General features: G+C 48.9%; 1 protein-coding gene across 3 annotated transcripts in view; it reads right to left on the reverse strand.

Moving 5' to 3' along the window:
- Window positions 1-471: 471 nt before the first annotated feature.
- Window positions 472-17,426, reverse strand: part of NACC2 (NACC family member 2) — a 68,023-nt gene continuing 51,068 nt past the window's right edge. For all 3 annotated transcript variants that reach the window (XM_068155861.1, XM_068155863.1, XM_068155862.1), the window contains exons 3-6: window positions 6,643-6,810; window positions 3,394-3,499; window positions 3,016-3,113; window positions 472-1,287 (exon numbers count right to left, since the gene is read on the reverse strand). In XM_068155861.1, coding sequence (XP_068011962.1) covers window positions 788-1,287; window positions 3,016-3,113; window positions 3,394-3,499; window positions 6,643-6,810 — 872 coding nt within the window. In that variant the 3' untranslated portion in view covers window positions 472-787. The remainder of the gene's footprint in view (window positions 1,288-3,015; window positions 3,114-3,393; window positions 3,500-6,642; window positions 6,811-17,426) is intronic.

The following is a 17,426-nucleotide window of genomic DNA, read 5'->3' on the forward strand; positions in this document are numbered from 1 at the left end:
AACACACCTTGGCTTTCCTGTTCAGCGACGGCAAAAAACTGTCTTTAGAGGACAAGGTTCACGATGGCTTTACTGCTGAGCTGAGTAATGGATGGGGTGGTGATGACGGGGCGGGGGGTGGTGGCTAGCTTTTTCTCCTCCCCTTCTTAAAATAAACCCTTTCCCCCCCTCCCCCCCCCCCCAAAAAAATATATACCCAACCAAAACCACAAACACACACACAAAATAAAGGGGAAAAGCAAAAAGAAAGGGAAAAACAACCAAAAGGGAAAAACAACCAAAAGGGAAAAACAACCAAAAGGGAAAAACAACCAAAAGGGAAAAACAACCCAAAAAAAAAGGGGGAAAACAACAAAAAAAGGGGGAAAAACAACCAAAAAAAAGGGAAAAACAAAAAGAAGAAAAAAAAAAAGCTACAATCTTAGAGACTAACCTCAGGAATATCAAAAAAGGAGCCCAATATCTTGTTGGTTTTGTTTGTTTTTTTAAGTAGGTCGCCACGGACCCTAACGGTTTACAGTATAACGAATGCGATTATTTCTTTCCTTCATCAATTTTAAATACAAGCAGAATAAAAATCACATTTTTCTCAGGCAACAGTAGCAGTTCAGTAGGTAAGTGGCTTGATCACATTATTAATTATGATGATGATTTTTTTTTTTTTGTGTGTTTTTGTTTTCTTTTTTTGTTGGTTTTTTTTTCGTTTCGTTTCGTTATTAGTAACGCATGCAAGCAGCTTTTTAGTATTACAGATCCCTTATAGGTCAACGCAAGGCTTTGCTCTCTCTTATAAAGTCCCTCCAAAAGTACCATCTTGTCTTCTCACGGGAGTTTCGGGCCGGCTGGAGGAGCCTGAACCTTGTTCAAAAGGTTGTGGAGTGCTTTGGGTATCTGATGCCAGAGCATCTGTGGCAGCCGCCTCCTGTATCACGGAGCCAGCCCCTTCAGCATCCTCGCTCTGTTCGAAGGACTGGTTGGATCCATTGCTCAGCTCTACGTTCACTGTGTTAGTTCTCAAGGCTACTATAGTTCCCGAATCGCTCCTCCTTTCTGCATAGATTCGCTGCTCAAAGACCTGAGCAGTGTTGGGCTGGAATTCAGGATCCAGGGGGACACTGTTTGTGGTGGAGCCCATGACCGTGCGGTACATCTCCATCCCTTCTGGCAGCATGGATTTAATCTTCGGCAGCCAGCGCTTGCGGACCCGGCGGGCGTTGGTGCACATATCGGCTGCTATAACATTCATCTCGCTTTCCTTAAAGCTCGGGGCAAAATTCTGACAATACACTGCAAAGACAGGGGACACACAGAGCTGAGGAGTCAGAGAAAGCAACACCAAGGTGGCTGCACGAACGCAGCCTCTGCCCTGTCCTACAAACCTGCCACAAGGGCTTAGCGCAGGGTGCCATGGGGTGGAAGTCCACCCGTGGGCCAGAGCTCTCACAAGGAGAGACTTACAGACAAGGATTCCTCAGCTTGAGATGGGCACAGTCGAGAAGGGATATAACCAGGAGGCACAGGGAAGGGGGATGGTGAAGGAGCACTCACTCCCCAGGACCTAACAAGCCCCAGAAGTACCAGGGACTGCAGGACCCAGCCTCCAGGCAACAAGCAGTACCCATGGTAATAGCAAGTTACAATGACCAAAAGCAGAGATGGACACAGAAAAAGTCAACACAAACACCTCAACAGCAGATCTATTAGTGGCTCTTAAAACCATGGTGGTGCAGGCACAGCTGTGAGACTGGGAAATGACAGGACCAAAGGACCATCCTCTGCCTGTCCCCTGCCTTGGTGCCAGCCCGACCATGGACCTCCAGCCTGACCAGGGTCCCACCACCAGCACACCCACTGGCCCACACGCTGCAGCAGCACAGCAACACCTCAGCTGCAGCCCTGCTCCTCCATGGGGGCCAAGCACCTGATGTTATGAAGCAATGTCCAAGGAACTGTCAAGGTGAATAATTATAAACTAAAGCTTGTGCACAGGGTAAAACTTGGGCAGCAAGAAGTCTTTTTATGTCCTGACACGTGGCAGCATGTGGTGGGCACTACTTTTGACAGTGTTGGCAAGCCTCAGCAAGGACCAAAGCTGGAAGGTTCAGAGCCAGGGCTCTGCAGGGTGAAGCTGCCTCAGGAGAGCACCTCACAAAAGCTGCAGGAAGGCACCACCAGCACAGCCTAGTGAATTTTGTCTTTCTGTGCAGAACAGCTGCTGCCTTATCCTTTCTCTCCACGTGCTACAGATCTCAGAGGGTGGCTGGAGGGCCCCTGGAGTTCAGCAGCACAGCAACAATTCGAGAGAGGAAAGATTTATCTTCCAAATCTTAAAAGTAAAATAAAAAAAAAAAAAGAAGAAGGAAAAAAAAAAACCCAAAACCACAACCAAACTGCTTAGAGTTTCATTTTCCACTGCAATAATATTTACATAAAGATTTACTACCAGGATCCAGCGAGGGGGAGAGAACACGTTGCTCTCCGCTGTATATCAAGCCCATGATAAACAGGCTTTGCAGCACTAAGCCATCAGGGTTTTCCTGCACCACCTAGGCCTTCACTCAGCAGCAGGCACCTTCTATCCCACAGCCCACTCCTTGTGTCTGGCAGAGCCCCGTGCTTGGATGAATCTGAATGCAAGCTGGAGCCCATGGGACAAAAGCCAGCACCCAGGGGACAGCCTGCCTCAGTGGCACCAAGCTCTGAATGTTGCCAAAACCATCATTCCAACTTCCTTCTTGGAGCATCTATCAATAAAATAACTGCCTGCTTTAAAAAACATAGCAAACCAGCCAAGCAGCAATAATGTTTTATACTAAGATACTGTCAAAGGCCACCAAAAATTAACTTCAGCTCCCCCAAACGAAGGAAGCTAAGAAATAAACTGATTTTCCTCTAACCTAATTTCACCACACTTAGCTCCCGTTATTAGGCACCAGAGATGGCCTTCCCTGCTTAGCTTTTGGTCTGCCCTCAGCATGCTGTGCCAACTGAGCAGCAGTAAATCTCTCTCCTTACATTTGACCGCATTAAGAACCCTGCTGTCCAGAGGCTTCCTGCTGGGGTCGCTCGTCGAGGACCGGATTCCAGTTCCACAGCTGTTGGCAAGCGTGTTCCTGCAAGAAAGGCAAAGGAAGATCCTTACACCAGGGACTCCAGGGCACGGCCACCACCTTCTCCTCTTCCCTTTAGGTTCACAATCACAATTTTAAGGTGAGGAACCGGAGAATCTCGTGCTCAGCTTCAAGCACCGTTAAGGAATCGCACAGAGATGAGTGCAGCACACGGAGAGGATGAAGCACTTGTGTCACACTATCTATCAACGAGGTCAAGACACCAGAAACCAGAAGAATCAACCAAATGCCCTGGGGGAGCAGAAGAAGCAGGAGGACCTACCGATCAAAGAAGGTGGCCAGGAGGCGTCTCAGGAGGACCTTGTGTTTGACACCGGCACATAAGTGGCAATTCATCAGCTGCCCCCGGGTGATGTAAACCCCTGAGCCTGGAAGGGTTGGAGAGGGAGAACTCAAGATTAAATCCTTGTCTCACCACCAGCATCACCCTGAGCCAGGGAGGAGCTGCTGCTCCTGTGCTGTTGGTCACAACCCTGGGGTGACAGGGGAGGTGTGACACAGGAGGGCACGTGCTCTGCATGTGCTGCTAGGAAAGCCCAAGAAGGACAGCAGAGCTTTGGCAAAGCCCAGCAGGGATGGTTACTGCATCCCCTCAGGGCCCTGGTGAGTCCCATGTTACAATAATCCCTAATTTCATCCATAGAGAAAGGAATTCTATGGAAATGAAATGAAAGAACTCTCTTTTTGCCTGCAAAGAGACAGACACAAAGCTTTATTCTGTGATTTCATATGTACAGAACAGATTATTTATTACCTCTGAAGGAAGAAAACCCCAAATCCATTTGGCCTGCTCTGATCTGAAAGATTGTGGAGCATATAACTAGAGAGAGAAGGGGAAAAAACCATCTAGCACAGAGAAGGTACCAGCTACACCAGAGATCTAACTGCTTCCACAAACCCCAGCCCATCACCTCTCGATACCTCTGGTGAGCAGGGAATTTTCCTGTTAATGCACAGGAACTGCTGACTTTGAAACACCCTGCCTTGAAGGATGTTCTCCAGAAGAAAAAGGAGCCCCTGCCAAAGCAGCTTTACAGATCCAGGGGTTTGGCAGGGCTTTACAGCAGGTTTCTTATCAAACTCTTTTCCTTTGCACATAGCTCACACAGACCAAACTGCTCCTGCCTCAGCATCAGCTTGCAGGGAGAGGTTTATCCTCTTTTCCAAGCATACTGCTAGATGAGAGGGTTTGGTATTTGCTTTTAATTAAGACTAAATAATAGGTGGTATCTGGATCCAGAAGACACTCTGTTCTCAAGATAAAAAAACATCTACTGGAGAAATACAATTAATCTCTTGGATTTCCAGGAAAGCCTACAGATGACTGTCCCTGATATTCCAGATGAAAACAGAGCAGCCCACATGAGTGGATGGTACTAAGGCAGGCACTCAGCACCATCCAGAGTCTGAGCTTCTGCCTGCACCTTCCCTGCCACCACAGGCAGCCCAGACCACTGGTTCTGTCCCAGAACAGAATGAGCATCGTTCTAGAGCTGAGTGGTCCTGCTCCTCACCATGTATCCTCCACGGACTCTCAACACACAGCAACTACCCATCAGAGTACTACAAGGCCTGCTGAAAGCCTTCTTGGGGTCTCCTCTCAGACCCTCAGCTGCTGAAGTTTGCAGAACCAACCATGGCATGAAAAAAAAAAATCAAAACACAAAAGGAGAATGCTCCAAATGGAAAGACCAGGAAAAACTTCTCCTGCAGGACCTTCCTGCATGCTCCAGTGTCAAACCCCACCCAGGCCTTATCAGGTTTGAAACAGGGATTAGCTTTCTTCAGCAGTGGGACATGAAGAGAGAAACCATCAGAAGGAACAGCAGATGCTACCAAGGGTAACTTCACTTTAATAAATCAAAAATAACCAAGGCAGTCACTATCAGTTAGTGATATTAATCTACTTTTTTTTTAACTCTTCTCTTTTTCCCAGATTGAAAAATGTAAATCAAGCAGAGCTGCCTCAAGCCAATTTGCAGCTCTCACTGTGAAAATAACCCGCACCACTTGATGGTTTTAAGAAGTCTCACATAAAATGTAAATGGGGATAAAATGAATATTCCAGATAGAAAATAAATACTTGTGGTTGCTCACTGTGCTGCGGCCTGCCTGTTTTACCCCTGCCTTCCATCAGAGACGCATCTCCCATCAGATGGAAACCTTCCTGGGAACCCCCTGAAATTCCCATTCCTTCTACAGAGTGAAAATAAGATCACTCTACTCACCAAAAGATAAATGACCAGAAAATGATCATAGAATCATAGAACTGTTTCTAAGATCACCAAGTCCAACCATCAACCTGACACTAAATCATGTCCCACAGTGCCTTGTCCACAGGTTTCTTGAACACCTCCAGGGATGGTGACTCCACCAGCTCCCCGGGCAGCCTCCTCCAATGCCTAACCACTCCTGTAGCAAAGAAATGTTTCCTAATATCCAATCTAACCCTCCCCTGGCATGATTTCAAGCCATTTCCTCTTGTTTCATCACCTGATACTATGAAGAAGAGAGCAACCCCCAGCTCACTACAACCTCCTGGCCTTTTTGGACCTAGGGCTTTACAGGTATTAATTAAGCCTCTGGCCTGGGTAGCAGGTATGGGCTGTGGTGCAAAGATCCCTTCAGTTAAACAAAGCTCTGTCCATGGGGAAAAAAACTTCCCAACAGTGTGGGATCACTGCAGCAAAGGGAGGCTTATAAAAGCTGAATGTAGTTATTTAAACTGGAATTTGACCTGGACATCCCAGTCCAACATCCATCTTCTGAGCAGCGCTCGGGGTACCCAGCTGCAGGCTGGCACAGCCACCGGATTTCAATCTTTACCCAACTCCACACCACCACTGTCATTAAAAAGCTAACCAGCATCATCCTCCACCTTGAGCTGGCCATAAATCCTTTTTAGGGGTACTGAATTCTCCCAATATTGCAAATTCCTCCCCAAATGAAAATGAAACTTGAAGAGAGGACCCAACCCGATTCCTTCTCTGCCTTCCTGCCGCGGCGTTCGACTGTTTCGTTACACCCCCCGCCCCGTTTTTTTTTCAGGGCTTTGTAGAGGGTTTTCAAAGCCTGTTCACTGACAACAAATTTTATCTCCCTTGCTTTGTAAATCTTTTTAGTGTGTTAGGGTTTGTTGCTGGGTGGGTTTTTTCCTTTTAGCTCTGTGCATCTAAATCAAAACGCGCTCGCAACGCACAGCCCGCACCGCTCAGGAAGAACACAAGCTGGAGAATTCAATTAAAATGCTAAATTAATTCAATTGAATAAATCCTGTTAATGACACTTCTTTTTTTTTTTTTCCCCCCTATCAGCAAATTAAAAGGAAACTTGGAACTTTGAAACAGATGATTGGTGCTGAGTAATCCAGAAAGACACAGCAAGGGCACGCAAGATGCACGACGCCCGGGCTAGCAAGGCAAAGAACACGTTTCAGGAAGGAAACCACCAATGATCCCCTGGCAACCTCGAGCAAAGAAATGTTCCCCCCACCCCACCCCAACCTTGTTACCTGCAACAAGCTCAAGTTTTTCTCCAGGATCTCCCTCTGAGTAGAGTTTTGGGTGGCAACGGTATCCAATTTGACTGATAAGACTGGCTGGGAGAGCAACCAGATCCCGTCGGATGAGGACGCAGGAGCGGTTCTCCAGGGGGATCTGCTCCGGCTTCTCTTGAGCAACTTAAAAAGCAAATGGGAAAACATTAAAAGAGTTGATTATGCAGGCACAATGTTAACAGAAGGTCAGCCTGGGCCTTTTCCCTGGAGCTGTCAGAAGTATTCCTCCCTCCAGAAGTACGACAGCTCACCAGGGCTATCAGCCGTAGGACAGATGCCGCCAGAAAGCACGGGAAGATCCCTCAGTCTCCCCCCATCCTTTTCCACAGCAACCTCATGTGCATGCTCAGGTTCTGTGAGAGGGATTCTGAGAATTTAATTATGCTTTAACTTTCCCTAAGTTAATCATTTATGAAAATGGGCAACTCTGCACAGCTGGCATCCTTCTGCAAGCACAGCACATGGAGCTGGCTTCCCCAAATGCTCCCAGAATGGCAGGTTGCTTCACATGAGGTTTCTAAACCAGGCAAGGAACTGCCCAGGTTTGACAAATACCTGCACCAGCACCAGAATTACCTCTCTTGGTGTTTTTTCTTTCCAGCTGAAGTTAAAAGCCAGACTCTGCAGATATCTGCTGCATGGAGGAAAGGTCACTATAGCCTCTGCTGAGGATGGCACCCACTAGCCGCCTCCTGCAAGCTCCAACCCACCCTCCAGAGTCCCTTCTTTTACTCTGCCTTTTGTGGGCTAATATTTCTTCCCGGTAAGAAGAGAGATCTCAACTAACAAGGCAAAACTAATATTAAGCTGCAGCTTCAAACCCAAATCACTGGGTTTTGCCTGGACTCAGCTGTGCCTTGCCCCAGTGGACCACCTCCAGAGCCCACTACTGCCCATTAACAACCTCTAACACCAAAAAGCTGAAGGACTGAGGTGTCCCACCAGCAGCATGCATGTCTGGGTCTGTGGGCATGCAGAGGATTTGCTTTCTGAAGCACATTTACAGCACAAGTCTCCAGGCTTGCTTCAAATGACAATTTTAGACAGCACAAGAGGGCTGACAGGGGTGTGCTTCAACTCCAGCTGCACTGGGACGTGCTGGGAACAGTTGCAGTTCTGAATTGCAAGCCCAGCTCCACAATGATCCAGCTTTTCTCCCCTAAGTGTTTGCTAATGTGGCAAGTGCAGCAGATAAATTCCACCCCAGCTCCATGCTCCAGTGTCTGTGAACAGAGAGAAGAAACCACCCCAGCGATCAGCACTTCTCAACTCAAAATGTCTCCGACTCCAGAAGTGTCTTTTCCTGCAATTATTTCAGTATTCTGGGGGCCACTTTTCCTCTCTCTCCAGATAAAATAACAAGTTTTGCAGACTTGTTGCTGCAGTAACCAGAGGGTGATGGCTCCAGCACAAAGGCAGCAGTGTTCTAAGTGGGACATGCCCTGCGACGCTGTGCTGGGCTGCGGCATCCTATTGCAGGCACGGGGCTGGAGCATCCCCACCCTCACTGCTCCCTCCTTCCCTAAAATGTTGGGACACCAGGAAGATGCCCCTTACTCCTGGAGCCACACCACAGAACAGCAATTTCCTTCCATGATTAAGGACCAAACAGTGGCAGAACAATTCCTGTGATGTCTTTTAACTCCTCCTGCTATCGCAGCTCGATGGCCTTGCAGTGCTGGTGTGCAGTCCCATGGATATACAGAAGTGTCACCAACTGCAATTATTTCCCTGCTTAGCCCTGCTCCTGAGCAACCACTGAGTGACAGAATGACAGGGATTGGAAGGAACCTCTGCAGATCATCCAGCTCAACCCCAATGCCACAACAGGTTCACCTAGGGCAGGTCACACAGGAACACATCCAGGCGGGGTTTGAAGGAGGCTCCACAACCTCTATAGGAAGCCTGTTCCAGCTCTCTGTCACTTTCAAAGAAAAGATTAATTTTTTTTCTTCAGGTTGAAGTAGAACTTCCTGTGTTCCAGTTTGTGTCCATTGTTCCTTATTCTACCACAGAATATCCAGGTACCTTCTCCTTGGAGGTGGGAGTCATCGTCTGCTCACACGGAGCAAGTATCTCAAGGCCCTGCTGTATTGCTGATGTTTTCAAAGAGTGATAAATAGAATGCACCAAATTAATCATAGAGTCACAGCATGTTATCAGTTGGAAGGAACCTTTAAAGGTCATCTAGTCCAACCCTCCTGCAGTCAGCAGAGACATCTGCAACTAGAGCAGGTTGCTCAGAGTCCCAAACAACCTGACCTGCAATGGTTCCAGGGATGGGGCATCAACCACCTCTCTGGGCAATGTGGGCCAATATCTCACCACCCTCAGTGCAAAAAATGTCTTATATCTAGTCTAAATCTCCCTCTTTTAGTTTAAAACCATCACCCCTTGTCCTGTTACAACAGGCCCTGCTGAAAAGATTGTCCCTATCTTTCTCACAGGTCACAAACAAATACCACTATTTTCCAGATTAAACAAACCAAAAGCAGAGGGGCTCTGGGTATGGGGGAATCAACAGCCAGGGAGGACCTATTTTGCTGTCCTTCATGGGCTCTTTGGCTCTGGCATACCCACCAAGGCTGGCTACAGCACAAGAGCCACAGCAAAATAAACACAACTCTCAAGGGATGAGGAAGCAGAAAGAATGGACACCACAGTCAGTGCCCACACAGAGTCCTCTGCAGTTCCCATACAGGTGGAACTAAAAAGTCAGATCAGAAACACACCACACCTGCCAGCCTGCTGATAAATCCCAGGAAGCAGAGGAGGACATCCAAGGTTCTCAACAGCAGCAACAAAAGATGGGTGAATGCTGCTGTTGGTGGAAAACACAATTTGGGAGCAGCTTTTTGTGCTAAATGCACATCCCTGAGCCACCAGGACAGGTCATGCCCATGCATGGAGCTCCTGTTAATTGCAGGTGGCTCGTCAGGGCTGTAACCAATGACTTAGGTCAGGAGTGCTCACAGTGTTCCTAAGCACCTAAACCCAGCAGATGTTAAGCTGCTGAAGGGAAGTTGGACAGACTGATACAGATTCTCAGAAAGCTTCTTAGAGGTCTCCAGTTATTTTTAAAGTGATATAAAGCCTGCAGGTCTCCAGGGGAAGCAGCTGCAATCGATATCCCAAACAAGACAGAGTTCAGAGCAGAAGGAGGTCCTCGCAGATGATGACCCAGAAATGGGAACAGAAGAGAGCTCAGCCTGGACTGGCCACCAGCCATGCCCTCCTCCTGCCTGCTTCTTCACCAAGCCTGGTGTCATTGATGAAATTAAACAGCTTTAAATTAACAGTTGGACTCAACGACTTAAAAGGTCTTTTCCAACCTAAATGATTCTATGATTCTACCTACAACATCCAAGTGGCAAACACAGGCTGAACCCACCTGCTCTGCCACCTTCTACAGACACACATTCAACAACAACAACAACAAACACACCACAATTTTGGAGCCAAAGAGATGCTAAGGCAGCAATAATGAGGCAGGCAAGAGAAAGATCAGCACAAGCACTGTGTTCCTGGAGAAATGCTGAAGGATTTGGTGTCAAACTTGTTTCCTGAAAGAACATGCAGCTTCTCAGGCAGCCAAGGCTGCTGCGCTGGCTGGTGACAACCCTGCCTTGAAGAAATTCTCTGCTTTTGAAGGCATTTCACTTCCTACACACAGAGCCATCGAGAGGTTTACATTTCTTCCTGTGAAATCAAATGCTTCATAAAACAAACTAAAATTCAAGCTAAGAACTCCAAACGTAACTCAAGCCACCATTCTGTTTGGGTTACATCTGTCCTGCTGGCTCACTGTCTATAAATCTCTTATTAAACATGAGCAGGAATCTCTCTCTTTTTTTTTTTTCCCTTTTTTTTTTTGAGGGGGGTGGGGTGGGAGGGATACTTTTATTTCCATGAAAGCATTGAGCACAAATTCAGTGATACTAAACAAACCCCACCCAAAGATTCAGGCCTTTCAGTTCAGCAGATAGCCATCGGTTATGTAAAGAAGCAGGATACAAGAGACACTCTGGTCCCATGTTTGCAAAGAAAGCCAGTCTGTTTGGCCTTTATGCTCTGGAGAACAGGATAGTATTTGCTTCTAATTAATTTGGATCTTCAGAGGGACACAGCAGCTCCTTCCCTTTGAAAGAAAGGGGTGAACAATGTGATCTATTGTTTCGTGCAGTTTTGTTCTCCAGCAAGAAAGGAGCCCACCAGCTAGTGGAGAGGGGCAGGAAATCATTACAGGAGGAAGTGATGAGAGCTGCCAGCCAAACACTGGGAGATTTTAGTCATTCACAGAATCACAGAATCACAAAATGGTTTGTGTTGGAAGGGACTTTAAAGATCATCTAGTTCCAAACCCCTGACCATGGGCAGGGACACCTCCCACCAGACCAGGTTCATCAAGACCTTGTCCAACCTAGCCTTAGAATCATAGAATCATAGATATCATAGAATCAGTAAGGTTGGAAAAGACCTCAAAGATCATCAATTCCAACCTGTCTCCCAACACCTCATGACTACTAAACCATGACACCAAGTGCCACGTCCAATCCCCTCTTAAACACCTCCAGGGATGGTGACTCCACCACCTCCCTGGGCAGCACATTCCAATGGCTAATGACTCTCTCTGGGAAGAACTTTCTCCTCACCTCGAGACTAAACTTCCCCTGGTGCAGTTTGAGACTGTGTCCTCTTGTTCTGGTGCTGGTTGCCTGGGAGAAGAGACCAACCCCCTCCTGGCTACAACCACCCTTCAGGTGGTTGTAGACAGCAATAAGGTCTCCCCTGAGCCTCCTCTTCTCCAGGCTAAGCCTTGAACACCCCCAGGGAGAGGGCAGATACAAGATTTCAGCTCAAACCTATCTGGATGCTGCAGCTGACAACAAGTGGTCCAGAATGGGAAATATTCTGGGTTTTCTAGCTGGAGAAGGAGCCTTAAAGCTGGAGTCCACACTTGGAGGAAAGAGAGAATTATTAGTGCTCCTCAGCATGTCCCTTCCTTGTCCCAAACCCGAACTATCTGTCTCAGAGGTGCATTATGCCACCTTGCTGAGCCCACAATGTTTTTTGTGACACCAGGATAGTTCCACATCCCACCCAAGGTGCCTAGGAGCAGAGATGCTGAGCCCACACCACCCTCACTGACCCTCATCAGTGATGGGTGACAAGCTGCTCAGGCAAGTGCCCAGGGTCTGGAAGCACTGGGAATTGCTGGCCACACATCCAGCTCCAGTATTCACTTTTCTTCCTGACAATTCAAACACCAGGCCTTCCAAATTATTCATAAACCCCCAAATCCCACCAGTCTGCGGTCTCCTCTTGACTATTTGCTGCATATAAGCTTTGACATATTCCTGTGGGTAAGAAACAGCTATTTCTACCTTGGGAGTGGGATTCTGAGATACAGAAAAACCCAAGTGATGGATCCTTACTCAACATCTACAGATCCCCAACACAAAACCACAAGCCACCAGCCCTGGGCTACCACAACAACTACAAAACCACCTGCACCTGCTCCACCACAAGGGGCAATGGATATAAACTACAGAGATACAGAAAAATCCCAGTGATGGATTCTTACTCAGGAGTTAGTATCTACAGATCCCCAACATGAAACCACAAGCCACCAGCCCTGGACCACCACAACAGCTACAAAACCACCTCCACCTGTTCCACCACATGGGGCAAGGGATATAAACTACAGCACAGGAGGTTCCACCTCAGCATGAGGAGGAACTTCTTCACTGTGAGGGTCACAGAGCACTGGAACAGGCTGCCCAGATAGTTCATGGAGTCTCCTTCTATGGAGACTTTCAAGACCCATCTGGAAGTGTTCCTGTGCAACCTGTGCTGGATTCTATGGCCCTGCTCCAGCAGGGGGGTTGGCCTTGATGATCTTTGAAGGTCCCTTCCAGCCTTTAACACGCTATGATCCTATGACCACACAGGCAAACAGGTGGATCATTCTACTTTCTCCCTGGGGTGAGAAGTTTCTTTTCAAACAGCAGCCCTTTACAAACATTTCTATCCCATTAGCCTATTTTCCACTGGCAGTGGGACTGTCCCCAAAAATAGCATCCCCTGCCGTGGCCCCGGCATCACCGAGCGTCTGCTGCCTACGTAAACCTGTGCCACAGAGGACAGAGGCAGGCAGGCCTGGCCAGATATGTGATGCAGCCCCAAGTGGGATAGTTTACGTTTTACAAAGAGCACATTTATAACCACGAACTGGAAGGCAGAGATTTGATTTGTGACCTATTTATAGAGGGAGGTAATCTGGAATTAGTATAGGAAAAATATTCCTGGTTTATAAATACTCCTATCTCGCCCTCGCTTCAGATCTCAGCCAGGAGTGAAACATCTGCCAGCCTAAAATTAAACATCTGTGTTACACGGTGAGGAAACCAGGACTGGAGGTTTTAATGCCAAAAAAGGGCAGAGGCTGCAAGGCCCCTGGTGTGGGGCTGTGCCTTCCCTCAGCTGCTCAGTACCACTGGTCCCCGTGTTGGAATGGGTGATGCAGGTGCTGGCTGGCTCCCATCAGTACACAGCAGCACTTCCAGCAGTGAGGCTGTTTGAAGCCCTCAGCAAAAAGCCAAACGAATCCTGGTGAATTTGGGCCACGAGGATGCTGAGGGGACTGGAGCAGTCCTGATGAGGAGAGGCTGAGAGACCTGGGGCTGGTCAGCCTGGAGAAGAGCAGCCTGAAAGGGGATCTGATCAATGCTCAGCAAGAGATAAAGGGTGGAGGGCAAGAGGATGGGGCCAGACTGTTTTTAGTGGTGCCCAGTGGCAGGACAAGAGACAATAGGCACAAACAGGAGGTTTCACTTTAACAGAAGAAAAAAATCCTTTGCTGTGAGGGTGTTGAAGCCCTGGAGCAGGCTGTCCAGAGAGGTTGTGGAGTTGTCTTCTCTGGAGAGATTCCAAACCTGCCTGGACATTGTGATCTTGGGCAAGCTGTTGTGGGTGACCCTGCTTTAGCAGGAGGGTTGGACTGGATGATCTCCCTTCCAACCGCCACCATTCAACGATTCTGCAAATAAACAGAGAAGCCTCTCCTGACCCAAAACCCACCAGCTCTTGGCTGGTGAGCATCCCCCTGTGCACAGCCCAGCCACCACACAACCCCACAGATCACAGCACCAGCCCTGCAGTCAGAGGCAGCCACTTCGCTCCAGCTGCAACGACTTGGCGTCGTGAGCCGCGATTTCCACCGCCGCAGAGCATCCTCCGCAGCCTGGGTCCGGGATGCTGCCGGAGCAGCTCATTACAGATTCTGGGTTGTTTCTTGCCCTCTTTCCTTACTGTCAGGAATCAGAGGCCAGGAGAGAAAACTATTCTCTCAGCTAATTACCACAACTATTCTATAATGGCTATTTTAGATGAATTTTTAATGAAGTGTGCTCTTGTCAGTTCGGGATTTCGTAACTTTCAAGTCCAGCCTTTGCATTCCAGCCGTTTGCCGCAGACGGATTCCTCCTCTCCCCTGCAAACGGGCGCAGCAGGAGCTGGGGAGGAGGCTGGACCCTCGCACAACTTCACTTGTGCCTGTCAAAATTCAATTATCTGCATCTGCTGAGCAGCGAGAGCTGACTGACAACGTGGTTACAGCGCAGAAAAGCGCCGAGCATCTGCAAGTCCTGCAGAAACCCACTTCAGAGCAGGCCCACGACGCTGTAATTAACCAGGATAAAAATACTTGGCTTTTGTTTAATGCTTTCTGGAGTTGTGCGTTCCTCAGATCAGATGCTAAAGAACCTCATTAAGCCTCGCTCGTGTCCTCAAGGCCCACACGTTCCCTGCAGCCAGACCTACTTACAGAACAAGAAGCCATTTTGCTCTGATGCTCCCAGCTTGCCCCAGCAACAGGTGGGCATGGCAATGGTGACAGTGTGGCTGCAGAACGTGGCCAGAGGCTGGTGGGAGCTAAGCCATCTTTTCCTACATGCCTCTGCAAGCTACCACTCTCTCTACCAACATCTAAATCACAGAGTGTTAGGGCTTGGAAGGGACTTGAGAGATCATCCAGTCCAACCCCCCTGCCAGAGCAGGACCACCTAGAGCAGACCACACAGGAGCTCATCCAGGTGGGTCTTGAGTATCTCCACAACCCCCCTGGCCAGCCTGTTCCAGTGTTCTGTCGCCCTCACAGTGAAATAATTCTTCCTCCTGTTTCCACGCAACTTCCTATGCCTCAACTTCCACCCATTGCCCCTTGTCCTGTCATTGGGCATCACCAAGAGCATCTCATCAGCCCTCTGGTTAAAACTGGGCTTTTCCTTTCACTTATCATCTGCAGGGTCAACACCTGTCCTGGTCATTCACACCAGTGTCACCACTGCAGGAGGCATATCACTTAACAGGACCTTCTCCCTGCTTCCTCTACCATCACCAAACCCTTGGCCAAGGTGATGACATGCTTCTGGTCTCTCTGATCCCAGCTTTGGTGTTCAGTGTGGCTCTGACTACAAAAGAAGGTGAACAAAAATCAATTAAAAACCCCAGCCCTGGGGCAAGAAGAGGCTTTGTGACCCTGTGGGGTAGGGGAGCCCTGTCAACCACCTTCCTCTGCCCCACGCAGCCCTGGCTTTGGGGGTGATGCTCCAGGTGCATGATGCTCAAGGAGTGTGATGCTCAAGGCAAGGAATGCTCAAGGGAAGCAGACATCAGCCACTAGCCCCCCAACACACACCACTGGCATTAACTTAGTTAAGACTTCAGCAGGGGAGTGAAAAAGCAAAGAAAAAGGAGGAAAAAGCCCCAGCAAACCTCTCTGAAATTCAGGGCTTCATCTGCAGTGCTCTTCTTTGGCTCTGTTTTTGTTTTCCCAAATGGGGCTCTTGGAAACCTTGGCAATCACTATTTTAAAGGGCTCCCCCCTCCCCCAGGCCTTTGTAAGGCTGTCAGGGTCTCCATGCCAGGAGCAGGATTAGCTGGCTTCTCTCTTCCATCTTATGGTTTTATTATTCTGCACCTTTTGAGGGTACAGTTTATCCCGAGTAATTAAAACACAGTTAGCTGTACAAGTCCAAACCATAATGGAATAGCTTAGGTTTTATTTTTTATAATCTCTTTTTTTGTGTGCCCTCTTTTCCAGGAAGCCTGATACTATAGCTGGCTTATTTAAAACAGGAAACTCCCTGGAAACGTGCTGGTGCAGAAGAGATATTTTAGCAGAGATGTGGATATTGGAGCCTTACAGCAGGGCCAGGCAGCACTCTGCTGCTCCTGACCTCCCTCCAGCCCACAAAGCCCCTGCCTCGGCATCCTGACACGGTTCAAGTCTTTCCCCTACAGAAACCAAGCAGGAAAACTTTGCTGTGGAACGCTTAGCTCAGGGCTGGATGGCTGCAGCACCTCCTGAAAGCTGCTGCATTTTCACTTTTCCAACTGGGCTGACTCGTGCACTGCAAGAATTGGGTACAGCCCAATAGCTGCTGCCTGCCCCATCTCAGGCTGCTCCTGCCCTCTCCTCCTGAATTTGTTGCATTCTGTTACTGCATGAACTAGCCCTGCGATGGTGAAGGAAAACACCATGTCCAAGGATAAAATCCCACTGCTCTGAGGAACAGTGCTGAAGCAAACCCACATCATTCACTGCCAGCTCTGCAGCAGGGAAGCACAAAGCTAAATAAAACCAAACCCAGTGTGAGGGAAACCAGCCTGAGTTCTGCTGGGGCTGACCCTGACAGCAGCCAGGGCACAGGGCCCTGCTCCTGCCAGCTAGGCGGCCATGGAGGAGACCCCAGCCTTGTCCCCAGCCCCTGATCCCACTCCTCCTTGCCCACCCAGTTGAAGCATGGCAGAGAGCAGACAGGCTTTTGAGGCTCATTTTCTACAACTGCCTTGTCCACTTTGCTCAGCAAATGCTTCTAATATTAAAACAGTAACACTGCAAGGAGTGTGCCTCCCCCTTCTGCACATGGCTTGGTGAAAAAGCCTGGAAAACATTGCTGCTGCTTGCTACGTGGCAGAGGGACATGGCAAGGGGACACCGGGCTCCTGCTCTTAGGGATGGGATGGGACAGCATGTGGGGATGAGCCCATTTTCAATACTAGGGAAAGCCTGGCTTTAGGTAAAGAACTAGTGGCATTTGTCATACCTTTTCCCTTGCTTAAGAATAAAATCAAAAAGCCTTTGAAGAAAGCACAGCAGCTCTTCAGCAAAACCCAGCTAAATATTTGCAGTGTTGAGCTGGCAGTTTCAGTGCAGAACTGCAGCAGGGAAAGCAGCCCCAGGACAGACGATGCTCCATGATTGGAAGATGTCCCTCCCTGGAGAGTGTCTGGGGATCAAAGCTGCTGCCACAAACACCTACAGCTCCGACAGGGAGGCCACTGTGCTGAGGTCAAGCCTCTGCATGGGATGCTGTGAGCTGCATCCGTGCAGGCTGCGGAAGCTTCCGCGGTACAGGATGCTGCAGGCTGCCTCTGTGCGGGATGTGGGCACACTGGCCACCCAGTCAGGCATCTCCCCCTCTGGTCCTGAGCTCCTGGCCCTGCACCCACCCCTGCCCTGCTCCTCAGCAGGGCCTGAACCCTGCCAGGTGCATGAAGAAGCCCTCCCCTGCATGGGAAGCAAGACAGAAGGGGTCTTAATGCCAGGCTCAGCTGGCAGCTCCCAGTCAAGCACCACCAAAGAGAAGCTACCTCCTCCATCTAAGGCATGCCCAGGGACTCCTTTCACACAGAGACAAAATAGTACCAAGAGGCCTCCACACTGCTCTGCCCTT

The sequence above is a fragment of the Melanerpes formicivorus genome, unplaced genomic scaffold (assembly GCF_026170545.1).
Source record: "Melanerpes formicivorus ecotype bairdi unplaced genomic scaffold, bMelFor1.0.p_v2 SCAF_33, whole genome shotgun sequence".
NCBI classification, from domain to species: Eukaryota; Metazoa; Chordata; class Aves; order Piciformes; family Picidae; genus Melanerpes; species Melanerpes formicivorus.